This window comes from Salmo salar, chromosome ssa14, assembly GCF_905237065.1.
Source record: "Salmo salar chromosome ssa14, Ssal_v3.1, whole genome shotgun sequence".
NCBI lineage: Eukaryota > Metazoa > Chordata > Actinopteri > Salmoniformes > Salmonidae > Salmo > Salmo salar.
Window position 1 is genome coordinate 3,891,921 of NC_059455.1, and position 25,232 is coordinate 3,917,152.

The following is a 25,232-nucleotide window of genomic DNA, read 5'->3' on the forward strand; positions in this document are numbered from 1 at the left end:
CATTCATCCACAAATAAGTTCCCAATCAATACTTTAAAATAGCCAGAATGGCACCAGGACATCAAGATGAAATGTATTTAGAATTTTGTTCCAGCAATACGGTGCATTAAAACTAAAAGCGGATTTACCTAGCTCGGTGCAGACCCTAGGAACCTCAAGGAACCAATCCTGTAAATGGATCAGGCAACTCAGGTGACTATACTTCAACAGCAAAGTTAGATGGAAGTTTATGAAGTATGGCGTAGGGAGTAATGTAGAGATCAATGGGTCTTTAGTCCAGACAACCTTTTTTGCTTGCTTCCATTTGCTTAGAGAAAGGCACGATCTGTTTCTGTAGAAAAAGCCAACTTTAAATCTTAGCTTCTTAACCAGCTCATCTACAGTGCGTTTGGAAAGTATTCAGACCCCTTGACTTTTTCCACACTTTGTTACGTTTCAGCCTTATTCTAAAATGTATTACATTGGTGCAGCGGTCTAAGGTACTGCCTTTCAGTGCTAGAGGCGTCACTACAGACACCCTGGTTCGAATCCAGGCTGTATCACTACCGGACATGAGTGGGAGTCCCATAGGGCGGCACACAATTGGCCCAGAGTCGTCCGGGTTTGACAGGTGTAGGCCGTCATTGTAAATACTGACTTGCCAAGTTAAAAGAAAAGATTAAGATGGGCAAAAGAACACAGAAACTGAACAGAGGAACTCCGCCTAGAAGGCTAGCATCCTGGAGTCGCCTCTTCACTGTTGACGTTGAGACTGGTGTTTTGGGGGTACTATTTAATGAAGCTGCCAGTTTAGGACTTATGAGGCATCTGTTTCTCAAACTAGACACTCTAATGTACTTGTCCTCTTGCTCAGTTGTGCACCGGGGCCTCCCACTCCTCTTTCTATTCTGGTTAGCACCAGTTTGTGCTGTTCTGTGAAGGGAGTAGTACACAGCGTTGTACGAGATCTTCAGTTTCTTGGCAATTTCTCGCATGGAATATCTTTCGTTTCTCAGAACAAGAATAGACTGACGAGTTTCATAAGAAAGGTCTTTGTTTCTGGCCATTTTGAGCCTGTAATCGAACCCACAAACGCTGATGTTCCAGATACTCAACTAGTCTAAAGAAGGCCAGTTTTATTGCTTCTTTAATCAGAACAATAGTTTTCAGCTGTGCTAACGTAATTGAAAAAGGATTTTGTAATGATCAATTAGCCTTTTAAAATGATCAACTAGGATTAGCTAACACAACATGCCATTGGAACACAGGAGTGATGGTTGCTGATAATGGGCCTCTGTACGCCTATGTAGATATTCCATAAAAGAAATCAGCTGTTTCCAGCTACAATAGTAATTTACAACATTAACAATGTCTACATTGCTTCCCTGTGGCTCAGTTGGTAGAGCGTGGTGTTTGCAACGCCAGCACGGTGTGTGCAACGCCAGGGTTGTGGGTTTGATTCCCACGGGGGGCCAGTACAAAAAAAATAAAAATAAATAAATAAAAATGCATGAAATGAAAATGAAACGTATGAAATGTATGTATTCACTATTGTAAGTCGCTCTGGATAAGAGCGTCTGCTAAATGACTGAAATGTAAATGTACATTGTAGTCCTGATCAATTCAAAAATGTCAAAAACAAGGACAGTTCTAAGTGACCCCAAACCTTTGAACGGTAGTGTAAATATTTTTTTTTTCATGTGAATCACATTTTTATTTGGCATACCCCGACGGCGTTGCGCGTACCCCGTTCTCCAGTTTGGGAATACCTGCTGTAGAGCATCTTTTGTTTCCAAAAAGTGTTGAAATTGTCAATAAAAGTTATGCCAACAGAGTGGCACTAGTCTTTAAGCCAGATATGAAGTGCTAAGAGCCCGTTGAACCTTTCACAGCCGTGACCCAGCGACGGCATGGGACCAGAGATAATCGGCTGCTTTTCAGAGCCTTTTAGGGTGTTAAACAGCTCAATAAAATCCTGTTTCATTAGCTCCGATTTACCCTTTTTGATATAATTTGATCCCACATGCACTACAACAGCCCTTGGCTCTAGTAATAAGGTAATAAGCTGGAAGTAGAAGCCTAAGTGTTGTTGTCCATTAGTTTACTCCAATTAGGGGAGGGGTGGTAGGGTTAGGGGAAAATAATAAAGAAGGAAAATATATATTTTTTTTAAAGAGAAAAAAATATGTGGGAGTTTGGAAATGATGCAGACAATTACATTGATAGAACACATAATCTATCTCCAATATTAAAGCTGACAAATAGAAACTGCTCACCTGGGCGCTCCCTGTATGGTGAACATTTTGTCGGAGTGTTGCTCTCCCAGCTTGGTCATCACTTCATACAGCTGCTTACAGAGCTACAACAGCCAGAAGAGAGAGATAGAGGAAAGAGAGAGACAAATGTTGAAGTGATAAAAGTGTTAAAGTTAGAAAATCCACCTCCTTTCATTACACGTTAGCATGGGCCTCGCACGTATCGCCATACCATATCAATATAATTTATATAAGGGGGGCCAGTTGCCAATAGTGAAATACTTCTTTTATCATAGTGCATCAATTCCGCTATGTTGCCTAGTTCCTTTCCTGTCCCATTCAGTCCAATCATAAACAACAGCCAGCAAAAGAAAAGTCAGTAACTACTAAATATCAGCATGAAGTAGTCACTGTTATTTATTATTTTTATGAACTTTTATTTATTCAGCTTAGCCCAATTGAGACCAAGGTCTCATTCCCAATGGTGCCCCGGATACAAACATTTTCTCAGAAACAGGGAAAAAAAATTTTACATTACAAATAACCACAAGGTACAACCTCAATATCACAATTTTAACAAATAAACCACCACAATCAAGCAAAACAACTGCAATCCTCAATGAATTGCTTCAACACCAGAGTCTTAAATCGCCCTAGCGGCACCAGGCAATCAAGATGCAAGGAATTTTGTAGGTTATTCCAACAATAGGGGGCACTAAAACTAAAGGAGGATTCACCTAAATTTGTCAAGACCAGAGGGACCTCAAGAGTTAACCAATCCTGCGAGTGGGTTCGGTAGCTCATTCTTTTATACGTTAGCAATTAAGTTAGGAAAGTTGGAAGCTTGTGTAGTAGAGCTTTGTAAACAAAAAGGGAATAATGAAGTGATCTACGGGACTTTAATGAGGACCAGCCAACCTTTGGATACAGGATGAAGTGATAAAGCAAAGGGCGCTATGGTAGATGGCATCCAAATGTTTAACAGTAGTGGCTGCTGCAATCTTGTAAATGGTGTCACCATAGTCAAGAACTGTCAGGAAAGTAAACTCTACAATCTGCTTCCTGCTACTTAGGGAGAGGCAAGATCTTTTTCGAAAAAAGAAGCCCACTTTAAATCTTTGCTTTTTAACTAGCTCATCCATGTTCTTTAAACATTAAATCTTTGCTTTTTAACTAGCTCATCCATGTTCTTTAAACATGAAATCTTTGCTTTTTAACTAGCTCATCCATGTTCTTTAAACATTAAATCTTTGCTTTTTAACTAGCTCATCCATGTTCTTTAAACATTAAATCCTTGCCAATCCAGATGTCCAGAAATGTATATACCGTAAATTCCGGACTATAAGCCGCAACTTTTTCCCCACGCTTTGAACCTCGCGGCTTAAACAATGACGCGGCTAATATATGGATTTTACCCACTTTCAAAAAAAAATTCTCCCAAAAAACATTCTGTGACGTGCTCAGTTTTTTGGCGGCATGAAGCTTTCATTAGACCAATGAAATTGCCGAACGGGTTAAGGTCAAACAACTTTTTTCTTTACTGTTTAGATTAAATCGAGCGCTCTCAAACTTCCCATCATTTTGATTACGGTAATCATTTTGTCACCCTCATCATGGCAAAGACACGGAGAAATGCATATGATGCAGCTTTCAAGTTGAAGGCGATTGATCTGGCTGTTGGAAAAGGAAATAGAGCTGCTGCACGGGAGCTTGGTCTTAATGAGTCGATGATAAGACGTTGGAAACAGCAGCGTGAGGAATTGACTCAGTGCAAAAAGACAACTAAAGCTTACTGCTAATTTTTTGTTTACAAGCCGTGTTTCGTTAAAGCCTATTTATTTTTGTTACAAGCCGTGTTTCGTTAAAGCCTGTGTAAAGTTCATTTGTTTCAATGTACCGGTAGGCACCTGCGGCTTATAGACGTGTGCGGCTTATTTACGTTCAAAAGAATATATATATTTTTTAATTCAGTGGGTGCGGCTTATATTCAGGTGCGCTTAATAGTCCGGAAATTACGGTAGGTGGGAACCCAATCAATGGGAGAACCATCCAATGAATAAATACGTCATTCATCTGAGAACAACGTATATTTAGTCTTGCCCGCATTAAGTACAACTTTTAAACCAACCAAGGCAACAAAGTCACATAGCCTGGTCAACATTTGGGGCAATTGCAGACATAACAGTGTCATCTGCGTACAGATGGATATTACAAGTTTCATCAGATAGACCAATATTATTTATATAAATAGTAAAGACAACAGGTCCATGTACTGACCCCTGCAGTACGCCTTTTGTAATATCCAGGAAACTAGACTTGACACCATCAAAAATCACGCATCTGAGAGATAATTTTCAAACCACTTGCAAGAAGTCTGATCCAGGCCTATTTCAGTCATCCTTTGAATGAGAGTTTTGTATCTTAATGTGTATATTGTGTATTTTTATGTTTTTGTGTTGTGCGGGGCTCATTTGCAAAAGAGACTTTTGTCTCAATATGACATCCCTGTTGAAATAAAGGTTAAAAAAATCCCATCTCCTTACTGGTTTTCACAAAGATACAGCCACACTAGGTTGCTTGAAAGACAAACGAGTCAAAATTCTACAAGAAAACAGCTAATGTTCATCTCCCAGGACAAACTACTAGCAACAGCTATCTAGCTTTTAATGTCCATGAATGTTTTATGGGTGTTTTGACCTGTCCCCAAATGAATATAGTTGGTTCACAGTTGGTTTTGGTATTTTAACCTGCATGTCAGGATCTCGTCTGGTCGGGATTGACAAAATAAACATGCACACAATGGCCAGTGTAGCCATGGTGTCAGCCTCATAATACCATCCTGATCTTGGGAGCTTTCATACATATTTGTAGGTATTTTCTGACTTTATTGAACAGAGAGAGAGGATGACAGTGGGGAAAGATAGAGAGAGGTTGTGTCAAAGGGCAGTGTGCCGGATTCAAACATATGTCGACACCGTAGGCTGCGGCACAGACCGCTAGACCACCTTAGGCCACCTGCCCCACTCCCTTCTGACACAAACTCTCTTCCAACTTTCCTGTCTCTCTCTCACTGTCTCTATTCAATAAAATAAAAAATGTTGGACTACACCACTCTACATTTTTTTATTCTACATTTCTAGAGATATCATACAGTTACTAAGTCTTGTACTACCATCCTGATCTCGCGGATCCGTGTAGCTAAACATATGTATTAAAAATGAAGGCTGTGGGCCGTATCCCAACTCACGCCGACACAGTATGTGTCCACCCCAGGCTACATCTCTTTAGAAATCTTGACCCCAGTGACCACTCCTATAATACAGTATAAGCAACCGGTGACTCTGACTCATACTCAGAATCGGCAAATGCTACGTCCTTCCAACAGTACACTTATGCATCTTTTACATCCCAGTGCACTACAACATGGAAAATATGAAATATCTAAAGTCAGTATCAAAAACATGGACTTCATCTTGAGACACAATTATCTTTGAAATTAATCTCTTGTGGACAGACGCACGCCAAATCAATCAATTTTATTTGTCACATGCACTGAACACAAAAAGTTACCGTGAAATGCTTACTTAAAAGCCCTTAACCAACAATGCAGTTAAGAAAAATAAGAGTTAAGAAAATATTTACAAAATAAAATATAACCTATAACGAGGCTATATACAGGGGTACCGGTACCCCTGTATAAAAGGCTTCTCAACAGTTTTTACCCCCAAGCCATAAGACTCCTGAACAGGTAATCAAATGGCTACCCGGACTATTTGCATTGTGTGCCCCCCCAACCCCTCTTTTACGCTGCTGCTACTCTCTGTTTATCATATATGCAGTCACTTTAACTATACATTCATGTACATACTACCTCAATTGGGCCGACCAACCAGTGCTCCCGCACATTGGCTAACCGGGCTATCTGCATTGTGTCCCACCCACCACCTGCCAACCCCTCTTTTACGCTACTGCTACTCTCTGTTCATCATATATGCATAATCACTTAAACCATATCTACATGTACATACTACCTCAATCAGCCTGACTAACCTGTGTCTGTATGTGGCCTCGCTACTGTTATAGCCTCGCTACTTTCATAGCCTCGCTACTGTTATTTTATTTCTTTACTTACCTATTGTTCACCTAATACCTTTTTTGCAGTATTGGTTAGAGCCTGTAAGTACGCATTTCACTGTAAGGTCTACACCTGTTGTATTCGGCGCAGGTGACAAATAAACTTTGATTTGATATGGCTGTGGACCCCTGAACCAGTGTTCATCAGAGGACACAGAGTTGTACATTCAGTCCAACACAGTACTGGCATGTTAATTTCAGGTGATTTATCAAAGGTTAACGAAAATGGCGTTAGCCGTTTCTGTCACTCTCATAGCATTCTCCTGACTTGCCTTAGTAACATATTCACATTGGTATTCTGAAGCTCTATGACTATGTTCAGAATTCAATATTTCAATGGCAAACCAGAGAAAAAGAGAACTGAGAAGTTCTGGTTCACAGGCTTGCCTTCCCTCTGATATTTCCCACACACAAACAAACAAATTATGATTGACTAGCATTCCTGAAGGAAAGAGGAAGGCCTAAATTATAATGTTTCACTCTTGATCACTGACAGGAAGAGAGGTGAAATAGAGAGGTGTTATTACGAAAAATGGAGGAGCAAATCTGAAGCTATAATGCTAGGTTTTCAGCCCATATTTGAAGTGAAAGGATTTTAATGTTCTAATTACAAGTGTTAAGTGCAGCAAAACCTTAATATAAACCCTTTATTTCTAGGTAAATATTTCTACATTTTACAAAAAATGTATGCTGCTCAAGGAGACACATCTAAACGTCTTGTGTATTGACATTTTCAATTGCACATGAAGTCATCATCATCATCGTGAGCTGTAATTTTCATGCTCCTTTGTCCATTTCCATTTTAATAAATTGTTGAATTGGTCATTTGGTGTATGTCTTAGTGAATGGTGGAAAGATATCAGAACATTTAAATATATATATATATATATGATCAAGGCTAATGTGATATGATGTAAGCCCACAATTAGGCTATAGAAGTAAAGAGCGGTGATGATTGTTTTGGAAAACAAGAATTACAGTTACTTGGTCATCTTCACTGTCTGGTGCTTGAGGTTGGTCAAGCGGTTAAACTAAGAACAGACAAACAATAATCATTTTTCATCTATTTATTGATCACACCGCGTAAACATTCACAGTGCAGGTTGGAAAAAAGTATGTGAACCCATGGATTTAATAACAGGTTGACCCTCTGGCAGTAATAACCTCAACCAAACGTTTTCCGTAGTTGCGGATCAGACCTGCACAACAGTCAGGAGGAATTTTGGACGATTCCTCTTTACAAAACTGTTTCAGTTCCACAATATTCTTGGGATGTCTAGTGTGAACCACTCTCGAGGTCATGCAACAGCATCTCAATCGGGTTGAGGTCAGGACTGACTGGGCCACTCCTGAAGGAGTATTTTCTTCTCTTCAAGCCATTCTGTTGTTGATTTACATCTGTCAAATAGGTTGTTGTCCTGTTGCATCACCTAACTTCTGTTGAGCTTCAATTGGCGGACAGATAGCCTTACATTCTCCTGCAAAATGTCTTAATAAACTTGGGAATTCATTTTTCCGTTGATGATAGCAAGCTGTCCAGGCCTTGAGGCAGCAAAGCAGCCCCAAACCATGATGCTCCCTCCACCCTAGTTTACAGTTGGGATGAGGTTTTGATGTTGGTGTGCTGTGCCTTTTTTTCCCCACACATAGTGTTGTGTGTTCCTTCCAAACAACACAACTTTAGTTTCATCTGTCCACAGAATATTTTGGAACATCCAGGTGCTCTTTTGCGAACTTCAGACATGCAGCAATGTTTTTTTTGGACAGCAGTGGCTTCTTCCATGGTGTCCTCCCATGAACACCATTCTTGTTTAGTGTTTTATGTATCGTCAACAGAGATGTCTCGTCAACAGAGATGTTAGCATCTTCCAGAGATTTCTGTAAGTCTTTAGCTGACACTCTAGGATTCTTCTTAACCTCATTGAGCATTCTGCGCTGTGTGCTCTTGCAGTCATCTTTGCAGGACAGCCACTCCTAGGGAGAGTAGCAACAGTGCTGAACTTTATCCATTTATAGACAATTTGTCTTACCGTGGACTGATGAACATCAAGGCTTTAGAGATACTTTTGTAACCTTTTCCAGCTTAAAGCAAGTCAACAAATCTTAATCTTAGGTCTCCTGAGATCTCTTTTGTTCGAGGCATGGTTCACATTTACATTTTAGTCATTTAGCAGACGCTCTTATCCAGAGCGACTTACAGTAGTGAATGCATACATTTCATTTCATGCATATTTTATTTTTTGTACACATCAGGCAATGCTTCTTGCGAATAGCAAAATCAAATTTTGTGAGTGTTTTTTATAGGGCAAGGCAGCTCTAACCAACATCTCCAATCTCGTCTCATTGATTGGACTCCAGGTTAGCTGACTCCTGACTCCAATTAGCTTTTGGAGAAGTCATTAGCCTAGGGGTTCACGTACTTTTCCCAACCTACACTGTGAATGTTTAAATTATGTATTCAATATAGACAAGAAAAAGACAATAATTTGTGTGTTATTAGTTTAAGCACACTGTGTTAGTCTATTGTTGTGACTTAGACGAAGATCAGATCTAATGTTATGTCAAATTTATGCAGAAATCCAGGTAATTCCAAAGGGTTCATATACTTTTTCTTGCCACTGTATATATGTTTGGATACACTAAGCATACTGTAGATGAACATTCAGAGACACCCATGGTAAACCTCATGGTATATCATCATACTGAACTGTACTTTATCCCTTGTGTTGATGCAATGTCAGAAGAAAGAGACCCAACCTTCAAAAGCACCACCCACCGCATAAAGCAAATAGCCTTGAGAATTTCTATATTTGTTACTTACCACAGAGATTTCCCGATGGAATTTGGCCTCCAGGTTCGTCACGTTCTTGAATGTGTTCACGTAAAAACCAACTCGGCTGGAAGGGGGAAAACACATCTGTTACCATGGTGATGTTTTTTCACCAACAAACATCTTCATTAAGGCCCTAAAGGAGCTCTTAAATTATGGAAGTCATTTATGAATTGACAGCCTCAGCTGTAAGGCTAATGCTGTTAGACTAAAGAATTCCATACATTCGAATGAACAGTTACCATAACAATATACTTTTCAAACACTTTTCAAAAAAATTAAACCATATCAAACTGGTGGTCAGAGATACAAAACGCTGTTTAACTACAGTCCCTATACTGTACATGGTTATTGCCTTCTAGGGAGTTTCCTGGCCACTGTGCTCTTTGGGATTTGAGGCTGGGTATCTGTAAAGCACTTTGTGACAACTGCTGTAAAAAGGGCTTTACAAAATACATTTGACTGATTGATACAGTGTTTACCAACCAGTTCGCAAAATGTTAGATATACGTATTTTAAATTGCGATCTGTTGCTGCGATTTAGGTGAACTCCTAGCACATCTTTCTTCTGAACATATAAGCAATAAGTGCCAATTTCAGAAAAAGGTCAACAAACATTGTGTTGACCTTGTGAGGATCCTCTCTCTGCAATGCCCTCTAGCACTGCTCAACTCTTGTCATTTTGCAATGAAGCAGGCAGGATACCTGTGGTCCTTCATTCACACACACACGCACAAACACATACAGGGGTTGAATTGATTCTGACACGTATCCTGAACACATATACTGTAGCTCAGCTGTTGAAGCAGATGTTTTAACAAAAGGATGACTGTCATTGTAATGATAGGGCTAAAAATAAAAGCACTGCAATTTCCACCCAGAGCAGTGCTAGAGGGCATTGTAGAGAGAGGATGCCTCTCATTGGACAGATTAGGTAACCACGGCTGCAAGCATTCCTCTCCAGTGAGCAGCCAGTGTGCTGCTTGGTGCTGCTCAAGATGGCAACACACATACACACACAAACACACACAGGGGCGGACTTTGTGATTTGTAGGCCCCCATGACTGTTTAACAAAATCATGGCTACTGAAAGAAGAGCTGTTCGGAACTGGCTCTTTTAGTTGAACGAAGCAGAATGAAAAGGCTTCCTGAAAAGAATTAAAATGCCCTTCACTAGTAAAAGGTCTTTACATCACCACATAATTTCAATGGAGGGACAAACCTATTTTTTTGTTGTTGAAAGCAATTTGTGGGCCAGAAGAAAGGCAGTTTTTTTTTAAATATGACAGGTCCATTATCATTTCTACATACATTCTATCTGGTTTATTTCTTATTCATATTTTTTAAACTGCATTGTTGGTTAGGGGCTTGTAAGTAAGCATTTCACTGTATTCGGCACGTGTGACTAATAAAATGTGGTCAGATTTTTGATTTTTAACCATTCTAGCACAGATACAAACTGCAACCAAGTTTCTATGTTCATAAGGCTAATAAGAAAATATTTAAAATTACTTGAATATGGGAAAGGTGTAACAATTTTTATTTGCTTCCAAAAGTGTGTGAAATGCATCAGAAAAGGTATTGGAAAGACCTCTTAACGGTTTTGTCACACTCCCTTCTAATGTGTCCTGCGCAGTTTTTAAGCGTTGTAGGGGGAAATAGAAAGAGTCTTAGCTCTTTCTATTACTGTATGTATTATTAAATAAAATTATGCCAAGTTCACGAGGCCCCCTGATGATGTGAGGCCCTAGGAAATTGTCTGAGTTGCGTAATGGTAAGTCTGCCACTGTGACGCACACCCACAGCACATTTAGTTGCTACAGTGCATTCGGAAAGTATTCAGAACCCTTCACCTTTTCCACATTTTGTTACATTTCAGCCTTATTCTAAAATTGATTAAATATCTTTTTTCCTTATCTCTACACACAATACCCCATAATGACAAAGTAAAAACAGGACTGTAGAATTTTTTGCCAATTTCTAAAATAAAAATACATGAAATATCACAGTATTCAGACCCTTTACTTAGTACTTTGTTGAAGCACCTTTGGCAGCGATTATAGCTCTAAGCTTGGCACACCTGTATTTGGGGAGTTTCATTATTCTCTGCAGATCCTCTCAACCTCTGTCAGGTTGGATTGCTCAGTTTGGCAGAGGCGTCCAGCTCTAGGAAGAGTCTTGGTGGTTCTAAAGTTCCTCTATTTAAGAATGATGGAGGCCACTGTGTTCTTGGGGACCTTCAATGCTGCAGACATTTTTTGGCATCCTTCCCCAGACCTATGCCTCGACACAATCCTGTCTCAGAGCTCTACAGACAATTCCTTCGACCTCATGGCCTGGTTTTTGCTCTGACATGCACTTTCAAACCTGGGACCTTTTATAGACAGGTGTGTGACTTTCCAAATCATGTCCAGTTAATTGATGTTACCACAGTTGGACTCAAATCAAGTTGTAGAAAAACTGTTTTCGCTTTGTCAACATGGGGCATTCTGTGTAGATTGATGAGGGAAAATAATTATTTGAAACTTTAATGAAGTTCATTCATGAATAGTGAGTAATCTTCAGTACAGTAATTGCATTTCAATTAAGGTCTTCAACTTATTGTTAACCATTGAGATCCTTGATCTAGAGTCCAGATACGCAAACAAGCTTAAGAACAATCAGAATCAACTAAAAGCACTGGATTAAGGTACAGTATACTGTATGTGCTTTGATAATGCTAAGACAGTCACACCTAACAATGTGAACCTGTCAATTACATAAGAGGCAGCATGTGACCATCCTAATGGCACAAACAGATTATAGTAACCAGTTGTATAGTCATTGTCTAAATTAAATCAGAATGCTTGATGTTAATCACTACTCCAATCTCCAGGCATTCAACGTTCAAAAAGATCTAGAATGTTTCCCCAAAGATTTTCACTTAAGGAAATCCAATCCCACAGCTTTTGTATATTTAGAATGTATATATTTTTAAGGATTTTTGTCAGTACAGCGGGAAATGTGGCTGAGCTGGGGCTGGGACCTCTGTGTACAGGGAGCATATGTGGTCCGGAATCGGGAGCTTAAACCGCTACACCAGATCCACTACACATGTAGTTATTTTTATTGGCCTGTCTTAAATTTGGATATGGCCTCTTAACTTCTAGAGAGATTTTGGAAGACAGGTCTCTTTTGTTAAATAGACAGTTATATTAACAGTCCAATTCATTGCACAATAGCAGTTGGCTCCATTTGGCAACCTAGCTAGTCACCATCTGGTTAGGCGTTTCCCTACTCACAAGGCTATTCTGCTTAGCCTTCTGTGTGAGACTGGCTACCTCATTGATAAGGAGGAAAAACAACATGTTATATGAACATTTGAGGACACCTGCACACACACACACACACACACAAAACAAAATGGACATTATCTCTCCCCCAGAACAGATACAATTCCCTAACACCTTATCTCACCACTAGTTTAACTGCATGTCCCACTATCTGACAGAAACAGAGATCGACTGAAAATAAATCTGATTTTATTATTGTGATTCTGTCAGCCCATTTTCAGGCAATCCCCTAAGTCTGAATGCACCATAATACAATGATTATGCTGTGTTGAATTCTATTTTTCATCCTAATGGTGATGCTGAGACTGAATCTCTCCATCTAGGAAATACTCACATTTAGGGCTTTCTATAGCTGTAAGGCCACAATTCATAGTTTCCATTCATATTTCATTATTAAATGTACATTATTCTGTACATCGGGACTGTCATTCACACATATAGGAAAAGTAAATCAGTATAATATACTTTTCTAAAAGAACGTACGATAGACAGACAAACACAGACACAAGCTAATACCTTGGCTACAATAATGATCATATCAACAGTTTTAAACTAGTGCTATTTCTGGGAACAATCTCCTGGTCTAGGCATATCTATGGAGACTTGATGACTCATGGATATACACTTGACTTTATCAAAAGATCAGTAGAGACTGACAGAGAGAAATAAAGGCATCTAGAGTCACATCTCGACTGTGAGTCACCTAAGAACTATGGAGGAAATCTTGGGTTGCGTCCCAAAAGGCACCATATTCCCTATTTAGTGCACTACTTTGACCAGGACCCACATGTAGTGCACTACACACTGAATAGTGCACTACACACTGTAGTGCACTACACACTGACCATCCGACCGAACCTCGACTTCGGCGATGTCATCTATAAAATAGCCTCCAACACTCTACTCAACAAACTGGATGCAGTCTATTGGCCCTCGCTTTATACTCGTCGCCAAACCCACTGGCTACAGGTTATCTACAAGTCTCTGCTAGGTAAAGCCCCGCCTTATCTCAGCTCGCTGGTCACCATAGCAGCACCCACTCGTAGCACGCGCTCCAGCAGGTATATCTCTCTGGTCACCCCCAAAGCCAATTCCTCCTTTGGCCATCTCTCCTTCCAGTTCTCTGCTGCCAATGACTGGAATGAACTGCAAAAATCTCTGAAGCTGGAGATTCCCATCTCCCTCACTAGCTTTAAGCTCCAGCTGTCAGAGCAGCTCACAGATCACTGCACCTGTACATAGCCCATCTGTATACAGCCCATCTATCTACCTCATCCCCATACTGTATTTATTTATTTATTTATTCATTCTGCTCCTTTTGCACCCCAGTATCTCTACTTGCACATTCCATCTTTTGCACATCTACCATTCCAGTGTTTAATTGCCATACTGTAATTACTTTGCCACCATGGCCTATTTATTGCCTTAATTCCCTTATTTTACCTAATTTGCACTCACTGTATATAGACTTTTTGTTTTCTTTTTTTTCTTCTGTATTATTGACTGTATGTTTTGTTCATTCCATGTGTAACTATGTGTTGTATGTGTCTAACTGCTATGCTTTATCTTGGTCAGGTCGCAGTTGCAAATGAGAACTTGTTCTCAACTAGCCTACCTGGTTAAATAAAGGTGAAATATATATATATTTTTTAAATAGGGTTCCATTTGGGATGGATCTAAAATGAGTAACACATTTTCATTCACGACTTTAAAGGATTTATATGTTAAAGCGCCTAGAGTATAGCAATAACAATAAATAAAAAAATACTGCATAATAATACTGTAGTATATATATATTTTTTTGACAGTACCCGAAACCATTCGTTTTGATTTGTAATTGACCATGGGAAGAGGAGCTACAGCGTAAAGACCACAATGTTGGTTTATCTATGAACGTTTTATTAGGGTTGTATTAATTAATGCACACCGTACCAAAACATTTTGCAACGGAAAACAAAAACAAGCGTTTCTTATTGGACAAATCAGGTAGGCCCCTCTCCATGTTGGCCCATTTCCTTCTGTTTGGCGTCTAGTGAATGTGACTCAGGTGTGGATTTTAGTTTACCTGTCCCAGAGAGTTGGTAGCTCGTCCTGTAGATCAACATTGAGCTCATCAAACACCTTCTGGGCTTTTTTCAACTCATCCTCTGCCTGAAGAGAGAAATACATAACGAGGGGGGAAATATTAACATCTCTTTCCTGCCATAACCAGCACCTTGAAGATGAACTGCTTTGCACAAGGATCCTCTTTTACACTTGATACACAGTACTTTACTTGTAGTGTACTGTCATGATGCTCTTAGAAGACTGCTATAAGAATGACATAACATGACGTACAGTATGTTAATGAACACCCACTTTCAATTATGGTTGGAGACTAGGTTGTTGTTAAACGGCTCTGGTCTGTTTGTTGGGTTTACGTCACAAAACTATTGGAAAGGTGAACTATTATAGCATATGAGGTATTTTCGTTTTAGTAAAAGGGTTGTGTTTCTCAATCATTCTTCACTACAATGGTAAAGGCGAACAGAATAGCACATTGTTGTATTACTGCATAGGACTTACCTTGGAGACCTTCCGATCACTTCTATTGACCACCGCCTGAATGGTCTCGAGATGGTGCCGTGCACTATCGTAGTCAATTAGCTTTCTGCTTCTTTTCGCCACACGGATCTGATGGTGAATAATTACCACACACACCAGCCTTTAATACAATACAGTAGTACACAAAGTCCTTCCCCTAAGCAAAAGTTCCAAGCATAAAGGTGTCAACCTTTCGGAGGCTGCGTCCCAAATGGCACCCTATTCCCTTTATAGTGCACTACTTCTGACCACAGCTCATTGGGCCCTGGTCAAAAGTAGTGCGCTACATAGGGAATAGGGTGCCATTTGGGATGCACACTGAGCCACAGAGACAAAAGCCTGAAAGCTCTCCAAGTCTTTGAGACCGTGAGCATATTACGAATATGCCAGAAGAGATTAACCTAGTCAAACTTCTCACCAAATAGCTAATTTATTACAAATAATACTGTACTATAAACAATATTGGATAAATAAATGACAAAAACATAGCTAGTGTTTCAACATTTATCAATTTTATTGAGTTGGTTAAAGGCAAGAGTCAACTCGTGTAGCCAAGGACTGCTATTCGTTTCTATGACGACAGAGCCAAGGCTAAGCTGTTTTTATGCAGTACACTGTACCTTGAGGTCGGGGAACTGTTGCAGGTACGTGTCCAGTGTGATAAGTGATGAATCAACCAGCTTCTGATGGAAGTCCTCCCATAAGGCATCACAGTTCTAAAAGAGAGACACAGAGAAACATTTCAGTTAGCCAGATGCTGAACAAGATGAGAACAGGTAGTTAAATCAGAGTCATATGGTGTAATATACAGTCTATCTACATTTAAAGGGACATTTGAAAGAGACTCTTTCAAATGAAAGTTTTAGACATTATTAGAACTCTAAAGTAGTCTAATGTCAAGATGAAACCACATCCCATGACATCGGTTATGTAGATCCAGCCATATGCCTCCACCACAAATGAATAGAAAATATAAATAAACCAGGAAGTTAGACGGCGCTAATCTTTTCCATTAATTTGGGATTGAGGCATATACAGTTGCTGCGTCTACACAACAGATAGTCTGGAATGTTGACATATCGCAAAATTTCTCTACTTTTGAGATCTGAAAACATCTGACAATCTTTATTTAAGAGTGAAATGTCCCTCAAAAGCAGTACCTGCATTATGCAAAGGCACAGTAGTGCATTTAGCTTGCAATAGCGTACATACATATTCAATGAATGTTTCTGTTTTTGTCTCATGTTCAGAATCACACACTCAGTGTCCCTGTTTCCACAGACTCCCAAAGGGTTTGTCTTCATGTATGCTGTCGAGCCGCTTTATGGGGTGATATTAGTGCCAATAGATTCAACTCCATCACAGTGATTGTATCCCTGTGATAGAGAAAACCATCGGCACAGAGGACTCGGGAGAGAATTACATTTTAATTTGGTTTTTGTTTACACAGTGATGAAGGGGATAAATGAAAAGGTGGATGCTAAATACATGATGTTCTTCCTGCAACAGATGTGAGTGAGATGAATTAACATACAGTGCCTTCAACCTTCCCAAGTTCTCTCACGTCACCCCGCTCCTCCGCTCTCTCCACTGGCTTCCAGTTGAAGATCGCATCCGCTACAAGACCATGGTGATTGCCTACGGAGCTGTGAAGGGAACGGCACCTCCATACCTTCAGGCTCTGATCAGGCCCTACACCCAAACAAGGGCACTGCGTTCATCCACCACTGGCCTGCTGGCCCCCCTACCTCTGAGGAAGCACAGTTCCCGCTCAGCCCAGTCAAAACTGTTCGCTGCTCTGGCACCCAAATGGTGGAACAAGCTCCCTCACGACGCCAGGACAGCGGAGTCAATCACCACCTTCCGGAGACACCTGAAACCCCACCTCTTCAAGGAATACCTAGGATAGGATAAAGTAATCCTTCTAACCCCCCCCTTAAAATATTTAGATGCACTATTGTAAAGTGGTTGTTCCACTGGGTATCATAAGGTGAATGCACCATTTTGTAAGTCGCTCTGGATAAGAGCGTCTGCTAAATGACTTAAATGTTAATGTAAATGTATATCAGCTGATGTAAGAAGGGCTATATAAATACATTTGATTTGATTTGATACCATGGCTCTGAAGGAAGGCGTTCTTCATAGCAGCTTTCCAGACAGCATCCCTGTAGAATCTGGCACTGAAGAGGATGATGATAACCCTTGGTCTTGAATCATTTTGCTGTTGCTTCTTGCAGAGGCGATGCACAACGTCGATGGTATCACCAACTTTGTTCTTCTCTGCAGGCATAACTTCTTGGCAGATACGGATAGCCTCTCCTCGCACATCTTCATTCTCCACCTCTGGCACGCCGTAGAGTCTCAGGTACCATCTCGTGTGTATTGTTCCAGATCAGTGAGACGTATATGGTAGACATTGTTATTCTTTTCCACCACTTTTGCCCCTCTCATTTTCACATCCTTGATTTCACCACATGCAAACTCCACAGTCTTTTTCAAGCCTTTGTTAACCATGGTGTTCGCGCCTACCATTTTCTCAATGGCGTCAGACCTGGAGTTGATGAGTAAGGAGAGGGTAGCCACAATGTCAGAGTTCATGTTGGGTTTCTTGGAGGGTGGAGGTTTGCACGGAGTAACCGGTAAAGAGGGGAATTCATCATCTTCAACAGCATTCGAAAGCATGATATTATCCATAGGGCAAGCGTAGTTATGGCAGTTGTCTATAAGCACGTTTCTCTCTTGTTGATAAGCAATAGAACGGCTAGCTTCTTCCTTTTTTTGTCACGACTTCACATGGGCAATTGGATAAATTATCCAATTCTTATTCCAGTCACAGGAAAGTTCTTATATCTTGAACAAATAAAAACAGTAATAGTAATGACTGTAAACTTGTTTTTTCACAATCTTTCTGAAGTTTGGTGCAGAGCTCGGTAAAAACGCGTCTGTTCAAGCCGCCATCTTGGCACCTTCCGTCTACTGCTTGTATACTTCATATTTTGGCAAATGTAGTACGACATCTGGGAACTTTTGGCATACTAAACTCAGCAAAAAAAAAAAGAAACGTCCTCTCACTGTCAACTGCGTTTATTTCCAGCAAACTTAACATGTGTAAATATTTGTATGAACATAAGAAGATTCAACAACTGAGACATAAACTGAACAAGTTCCACAGACATGTGACTAACAGAAATTGAATAATGTGTCCCTGAACAAGGTGGGGGGGGTCAAAAGTAACAGTCAGTATCTGGAGTGGCCACCAGCTGCTTTAAGTACTGCAGTGCATCTCCTCCTCGTGGACTGCACCAGATTTGCCAGTTCTTTCTGTGAGATGTTACCCCACTCTTCCACCAAGGTACCAGCAAGTTCCCGGACATTTCTGGGGGGAATGGTCCTAGCCTTCACCCTCCGATCCAACAGCCTCCAGACATGCTCAATGGGATTGAGATCCGGGCTCTTCGCTGGCCATGGCAGAACACTGACATTCCTGTCTTGCAGGATATCACGGACAGAACGAGCAGTATGGCTGGTGGCATTGTCATGCTGAAGGGTCATGTCAGGATGAGCCTGCAGGAAGGGTACCACATGAGGGAGGAGGATGTGTTCGTTGTAATGCACAGTGTTGAGATTGCCTGCAATGACAACAAGCACAGTCCGATGATGCTGTGACACACCGCCACAGACCATGACGAACCTTCCACCTCCAAATCGATCCGGCTCCAGGGTACAGACTGCTCTTCTCTGTGTCACGGAGGCTCTCCGCACTGCTAAAGCTAACTCTCTCTCCTCTGCTCTCATCCTTCTAGACCTATCTGCTGCCTTTGATACTGTGAACCATCAGATCCTCCTCTCCAAGTTGGGCATCTCCGGCGCGGCTCACTCTTGGATTGCGTCCTACCTGACAGGTCGCTCCTACCAGGTGGAGTGGCGAGAATCCGTCTCCGCACCACGTGCTCTTACCACTGGTGTTCTCGCTATACACCAAGTCACTTGGCTCTGTCATATCCTCACATGGTCTCTCCTATCATTGCTACGCAGACGACACACAATTAATCTTCTCCTTTCCCCCTTCTGATAACCAGGTGCCGAATCGCATCTCTGCATGTCTGGCAGACATATCAGTGTGGATGACGGATCACCACCTCAAGCTGAACCTCGGCAAGACGGAGCTGCTCTTCCTCCCGGGGAAGGACTGCCCATTCCATGATCTCGCCATCTCGGTTGACAACTCCATTGTGTCCTCCTCCCAGAGTGCTAAGAGCCTTGGCGTGACCCTGGACAACACCCTGTCGTTCTCCGCTAACATCAAGGCAGTGACCCGATCCTGTAGGTTCATGCTCTACAACATTCGCAGAGTACGACCCTGCCTTACACAGGAAGCGGCGCAGGCCCTAATCCAGGCACTTGTCATCCCCCGGATGGATTACGGCAACTCGCTGCTGGCGGGGCTCCCTGCCTGTGCCATTAAACCCCTACAACTCATCCAGAACGCCGCAGCCCGTCTGGTGTTCAACCTTCCCAAGTTCTCTCACGTCACCCCGCTCCTCCGCACACTCCACTGGCTTCCAGTTGAAGCTTGCATCTGCTACAAGACCATGGTGCTTGCCTACGGAGCTGTGAGGTAACGGCACCTCCGTACCTTCAGGCTCTGATCAGTCCCTACACCCAAAGAGGGCACTGCGTTCATCCACCTCTGGCCTGCTCGCCTCCCTACCTCTGCGGAAACACAGTTCCCGCTCAGCCCAGTCAAAACTGTTCGCTGCTCTGGCACCCCAATGGTAGAACAAGCTCCCTCACGACGCCAGGACAGCAGAGTCAATCACCACCTTCCGGAGACACCTGAAACCCCACCTCTTTAAGGAATACCTGGGATAGGATAAAGTAATCCTTCTAACCCCCCCTACCCCTCCCCCCCCCAAAAAAAAATATATAGATGTACTATTGTAAAGTGGTTGTTCCACTGGATATCATAAGGTGAATGCACCAATTTTTAAGTTGCTCTGGATAAGAGCGTCTGCTAAATGACGTAAATGTAAATGTAAATGTACAGGCCTTGGTGTAATGCTCATTCCTTCAACGATAAATGAGAATCTGACCATCACCCCTGGTGAGATAAAACTGCAACTCATCAGTGAAGAGCACTTTTTGCCAGTCCTGTCTGGTCCTGTAACGGTGGGTTTGTGCCCATAGGCGATGATGTTGACGGTGAGGACCTGCCTTACAACAGGCCTACAAGCCCTCAGTCCAGCCTCTCTCAGCCTATTGCGGACAGTCTGAGCACAGATGGAGGGATTGTGCGTTCCTGGTGTAACTCAGGCAGTTGTTGTTGCCATCCTGTACCTGTCCTGCAGGTGTGATGTTCAGATGTACCGATCATGTGCAGGTGTTGTTACACGTGGTCTGCCACTGCAAAGATGATCAGCTGTCCGTCCTGTTTCCCTGTAGCGCTGTATTAAGACGTCTCACAGTACGGACATTGCAATTTATTGCCCTGGCCACATCTGCAGTCCTCATGTCAGTCCTAATGCCAACCGTATTATCTACCTAGAGAGTTCTCTTCGATTATAATCACAGCCGCATATATCCCCCCCAAGCAGACACATCGATGGCCCTGAACAAACTTCATTTGACTCTATGTAAACTGGAAACCACATATCCTGAGGCTGCATTTATTGTAGCTGGGGATTTTAACAAGCCTAATCTAAAAACAAGGCTCCCTAAATTCTATCAGCATATCGATTGCGCAACCAGGGCTGGCAAAGCCCTCGATCATTGTTATTCTAACATCCGCGAAGCGTTTAAGGCCCTCCCCCGCTCTCCTTTCGGAAAAGCTGACGACGACTCCATTTTGTTGCTTCCAGCCTATAGACAGAAACTAAAACAAGAAGGTCCCGCGCTCAGGTCTGTTCAACGCTGGTCCGACCAATCGGATTCCACGCTTCAAGATTGCTTCGATCACGTGGACTGGGATATGTTCCGCATTGCTGCGAACAACAACAGTGATGAATACGTTGATTCGGTGAGCGGGTTTATTAGCAAGTGCATCGACGATGTCGTACCGTGGATTGATGGATTGATGGCAGCGTTCGAGCAAAGCTGAAAGCGCGAACCACTGCTTTTAATCAGGGCAAGGTGACCGGAATACAAAGTGTAGCTATTCCCTCCGCAAAGCAATCAAACAAGCTAAGCGGCAGTATAGAGACATAGTAGAGTCGCAATTCAACGGCTCAGACACGAGAGGTATGTGGCAGGGTCTAGAGTCAATCATGGACTATAAAAGGAAAACCAGCCCCGTCGCAGACCAGGATGTCTTGCTCCCAGACAGACTAAACAACTTCTTTGCTCGCTTTGAGGACAATACAGCGCCACTGACACGGCCCACTACCAAAACCTTCGGGCTCTCCTTCACTGCAGCCGACGTGAGTAAAACATTTAAACGTGTCAACCCTCGCAAGGCTGCAGGCCCAGACAGCATCCCCAGCCGCGTCCTCAGAGCATGCGCAGACCAGCTGGCTGGTGTGTTTACGGACATATTCAATCAATCCTTATCCCAGTCTGCTGTCCCCACATGCTTCAAGAAGGCCACCATTGTTCCTGTTCCCAAGAAAGCTAAGGTAACTGAGCTAAATGACTACCGCCCTGTAGCACTCACTTCCGTCATCATGAAGTGCTTTGAGCGACCATATCACCTCCACCCTACCTGACCCTGGGTCTCGACCCCGCCCTGTGCAACTGGGTTCTGAACTTCCTCATGGGCCGCCCCCAGGTGGTGAGGGTAGGTAACAACATCTCCACCCCGCTGATCCTCAACACTGGAGCCCCACAAGGGTGCGTTCTCAGCCCTCTCCTGTACTCCCTGTTCACCCACGACTGCATGGCCATGCACGCCTCCAACTCAATCATCAAGTTTGCAGACGACACTACAGTGGTAGGCTTGATTACCAACAACGACGAGACGGCCTACAGGGAGGAGGTGAGGGCCCTCGGAGTGTGGTGTCAGGAAAATAACTTCACACTCAACGTCAACAAAACAAAGGAGATGATCGTGGACTTCAGGAAACAACAGAGGGGGCACCCCCCTATCCACATCGACGGGACAGTAGTGGAGAGGGTAGAAAGTTTTAAGTTCCTTGGCATACACATCACGGACAAACTGAAATGGTCCAACCACACAGACAGCGTGGTGAAGAAGGCGCAGCAGCAAAAACACTCAAACTTTTACAGATGCACAATGGAGAGCATCCTGTCGGGCTGCATCACCACCTGGTACGACAACTGCTCCGCCCATAACCGTAAGGCTCTCCAGAGGGTAGTGAGGTCTGCACAACACATCACCGGGGGCAAACTACCTGCCCTCAAAGCTGGGACAGAGCGACTGAAAAATAGCTTCTAACTCAAGGCCATCAGACTGTTAAACAGCCATCACTAACATAGAGTGGCTGCTGCCAACATACAGACTCAAATCTCTGGCCACTTTAATAGATTTAATAAATTGATTTAATAAAGGTATCACTAGTCACTTTAAATAACGCCACTTTAATAATGTCTACATACCCTACATTACTCATCTCATATGTATATACTGTACTCTATACCATCTACTGCATCTTGCCTATGCCGTTCTATACCATCACTCATTCGTATATTTTATATGTACATATTCTTATTCATTCCTTTACACTTGTGTATATAAGGTAATTGTTGTGAAATTGTTAGGTTAGATTACTCGTTGGATATTACTGCATTGTCGGAGCTAGAAGCACAAACATTTAGCTACACTCGCTTTAACATCTGCTAACCATGTGTATGTGACAAATAAAATTTGATTTGATTTGATTCTTGCAGCATGCCTAAGGCACGTTCACGCAGATGAGCAGGGACCCTGGGCATCTTTCTTTTGGTGTTTTTCCAGAGTCAGTAGAAAGGCCTCTTTAGTGTCCTAAGTTTTCATAACTGTGACCTTATTTGCCTACCGTCTGTAAGCTGTTAGTGTCTTAACGACCGTTCCACAGGTGCATGTTCATTAATTGTTTATGGTTCATTGAACAAGCATGGGAAACAGTGTTTAAACCCTTTACAATGAAGATCTGTGAAGTTATTTGGATTTTTACGAGTTATCTTTGAAAGACTGGGTCCTGAAAAAAGGACGTTTCTGTAGTTTATATACTCCATTTACGTCACAAATAGTACGGTTAGTGCGGTTAGTATGAGTATTTTAACACAGCTTATGTTTGGAGAGTATATTTCTCGCACAGAATGGGGCAACTTTTGGACTATGCGGCATACTAGATTGACATAGGCTAGAGCTTTTTTTGTTTGTTATTCCTACTCATCTTATTGGCTGATGAAAAGTCAATGTGAAGAGTTCTTCTAATATCTTCAATATGCACCTCGCAATTGGGGATCCTGCCGGGAAAGGGGATGCCGCCGAAAAATTCGAGGCATTAGCAAGTGCTTGTCAAATTGTGAATGAGGGACTGATGAAGTTCACAGCCTGCGCAAAAAGCAAAGCAGAGCTCATGCCTTTCATGCAACTTTAGTCACATCACGTCCTTTCTATTTAATTCAGCTTTGTTCAATTGTATTCTTCATAATATAAAATCATAAAATAATGCCATGGTATTCCAAGCAAATCTTGTCTGCTAAATTAACTAGTGTAGCCCACAGCCATTTGGCATAGCCAGATTAGGACCTAACATAAGGACACCTCAGAGTATGCTATTCTGTTCTTCAGAAATACATTACATTTTCTTCATATCATGCTCCTTTAGACCTGTCTAAAATAAAGAATAGCTTTATTGGGAAGGCGTAGGCTCTATTACATGGATTTATTAGACTTTTTCAAATGTACATGTGTGGAAGCCAGGAGATGCTAAAGGTGTTTATGTTAATTAACGGTCAATTACCGTGAGACGGACAGCTATTTGCTTGACAATCACCAGCTGACGAAATTTCGTGACCACCACAACTCTATTCCCACCCCTTGTCTTTTTCCATATTGTAATGTTACAGCCTGAATTAAACATTTATTAAATTGTGTGTCACTGGCCTGTACACAATACCCCATAATGTCAAAGTGGAATTATGTTTTTAGAAATGTTTACAAATAAATTAAATGAAAAGCTGAAATGTCTTGAGTCAATAAGTAATTTACCCATTAGTTATTGCACGCCTAATTAAGTTCAGGAGTGAACATTAGCTTAACAAGTCACATAATCACTAGCGTGGACTCACCCTGGGTGCAATAATAGTGTTTATTAACACCATTTTTGCATGACTACCTCATCGCTGTAACCCACACATACAATTATATGAAATGGCCCTCAGTCGAGCTGTGATTTTCAAACACAGATTCAACCACAAAGACCAGGGAGGTTTTCCAATGCCTTGCAAAGATGGGCACCTATTGTTAGATGGGTAAAAAAAAGTAGACAATGAATATCCCTTTGAGCATGGTGAAGTTATTAATTACACATTGGATGGTGTATCAATACACCCAGTCACTATAAAGATACAGGCGTCCATCCTAAATCAGTTGCCGAAAAGGAAGGAAACCGCTCAGGGATTTCACCATGAGGTGAGAGTGACTAAAACAGTTACAGAGTTGAATGACGAAAACTGAGGCTGGATCAACATTGTAGTTACTCCACAATACTAAACTAAATTACAGAGTAGAAAGAAGGAAGCCTGCATCCTGTTTGCAGTAAGGTACTAAGTAAAAACTGCAAAAAATGTGGCAAAGATATTACTGTATGTCCTGAATAAAAAGTGTTATGTTTCGGGAAAATCCAACACATCACAGAATACCATTCTTCATATTTTCAAGCATGGTGGCGGCTGCATAAGGTTATGGGTATGCTTGTCATCAGCAAGGACTAGGGAGTTTTTGGGGATAAAAAGAAATGGAATAGAGCTAAGCACTTGCAAAACCCTAGAGGAAAACCTGCTTCAGCCTGCTTTCCAACAGACACTGGGAGACGAATTAATCTGTTAGCAGGACAATAGCCTAAAGTATACACTAGAGTTGCTTACCAAGACCACATTGAATGTTTCTGAGTGGCCTAGTTACAGTTTTGACTTAAATTGGCATGAAAATCTATGGCAAGACTTGAAAATGACTTC

The 25,232-nt window shown here is 41.8% G+C and overlaps 1 protein-coding gene across 9 annotated transcripts in view; it reads right to left on the reverse strand.

The window, feature by feature from the left end:
* Positions 1 to 25,232, reverse strand: part of amph (amphiphysin) — a 132,944-nt gene that overhangs the window by 40,922 nt on the left and 66,790 nt on the right. For all 9 annotated transcript variants that reach the window (XM_014139119.2, XM_014139120.2, XM_014139127.2 and 6 more), the window contains exons 5-9: positions 15,734 to 15,829; positions 15,096 to 15,203; positions 14,596 to 14,681; positions 9,190 to 9,265; positions 2,256 to 2,338 (exon numbers count right to left, since the gene is read on the reverse strand). In XM_014139119.2, the coding sequence (XP_013994594.1) occupies positions 2,256 to 2,338; positions 9,190 to 9,265; positions 14,596 to 14,681; positions 15,096 to 15,203; positions 15,734 to 15,829 (449 nt within the window). The remainder of the gene's footprint in view (positions 1 to 2,255; positions 2,339 to 9,189; positions 9,266 to 14,595; positions 14,682 to 15,095; positions 15,204 to 15,733; positions 15,830 to 25,232) is intronic.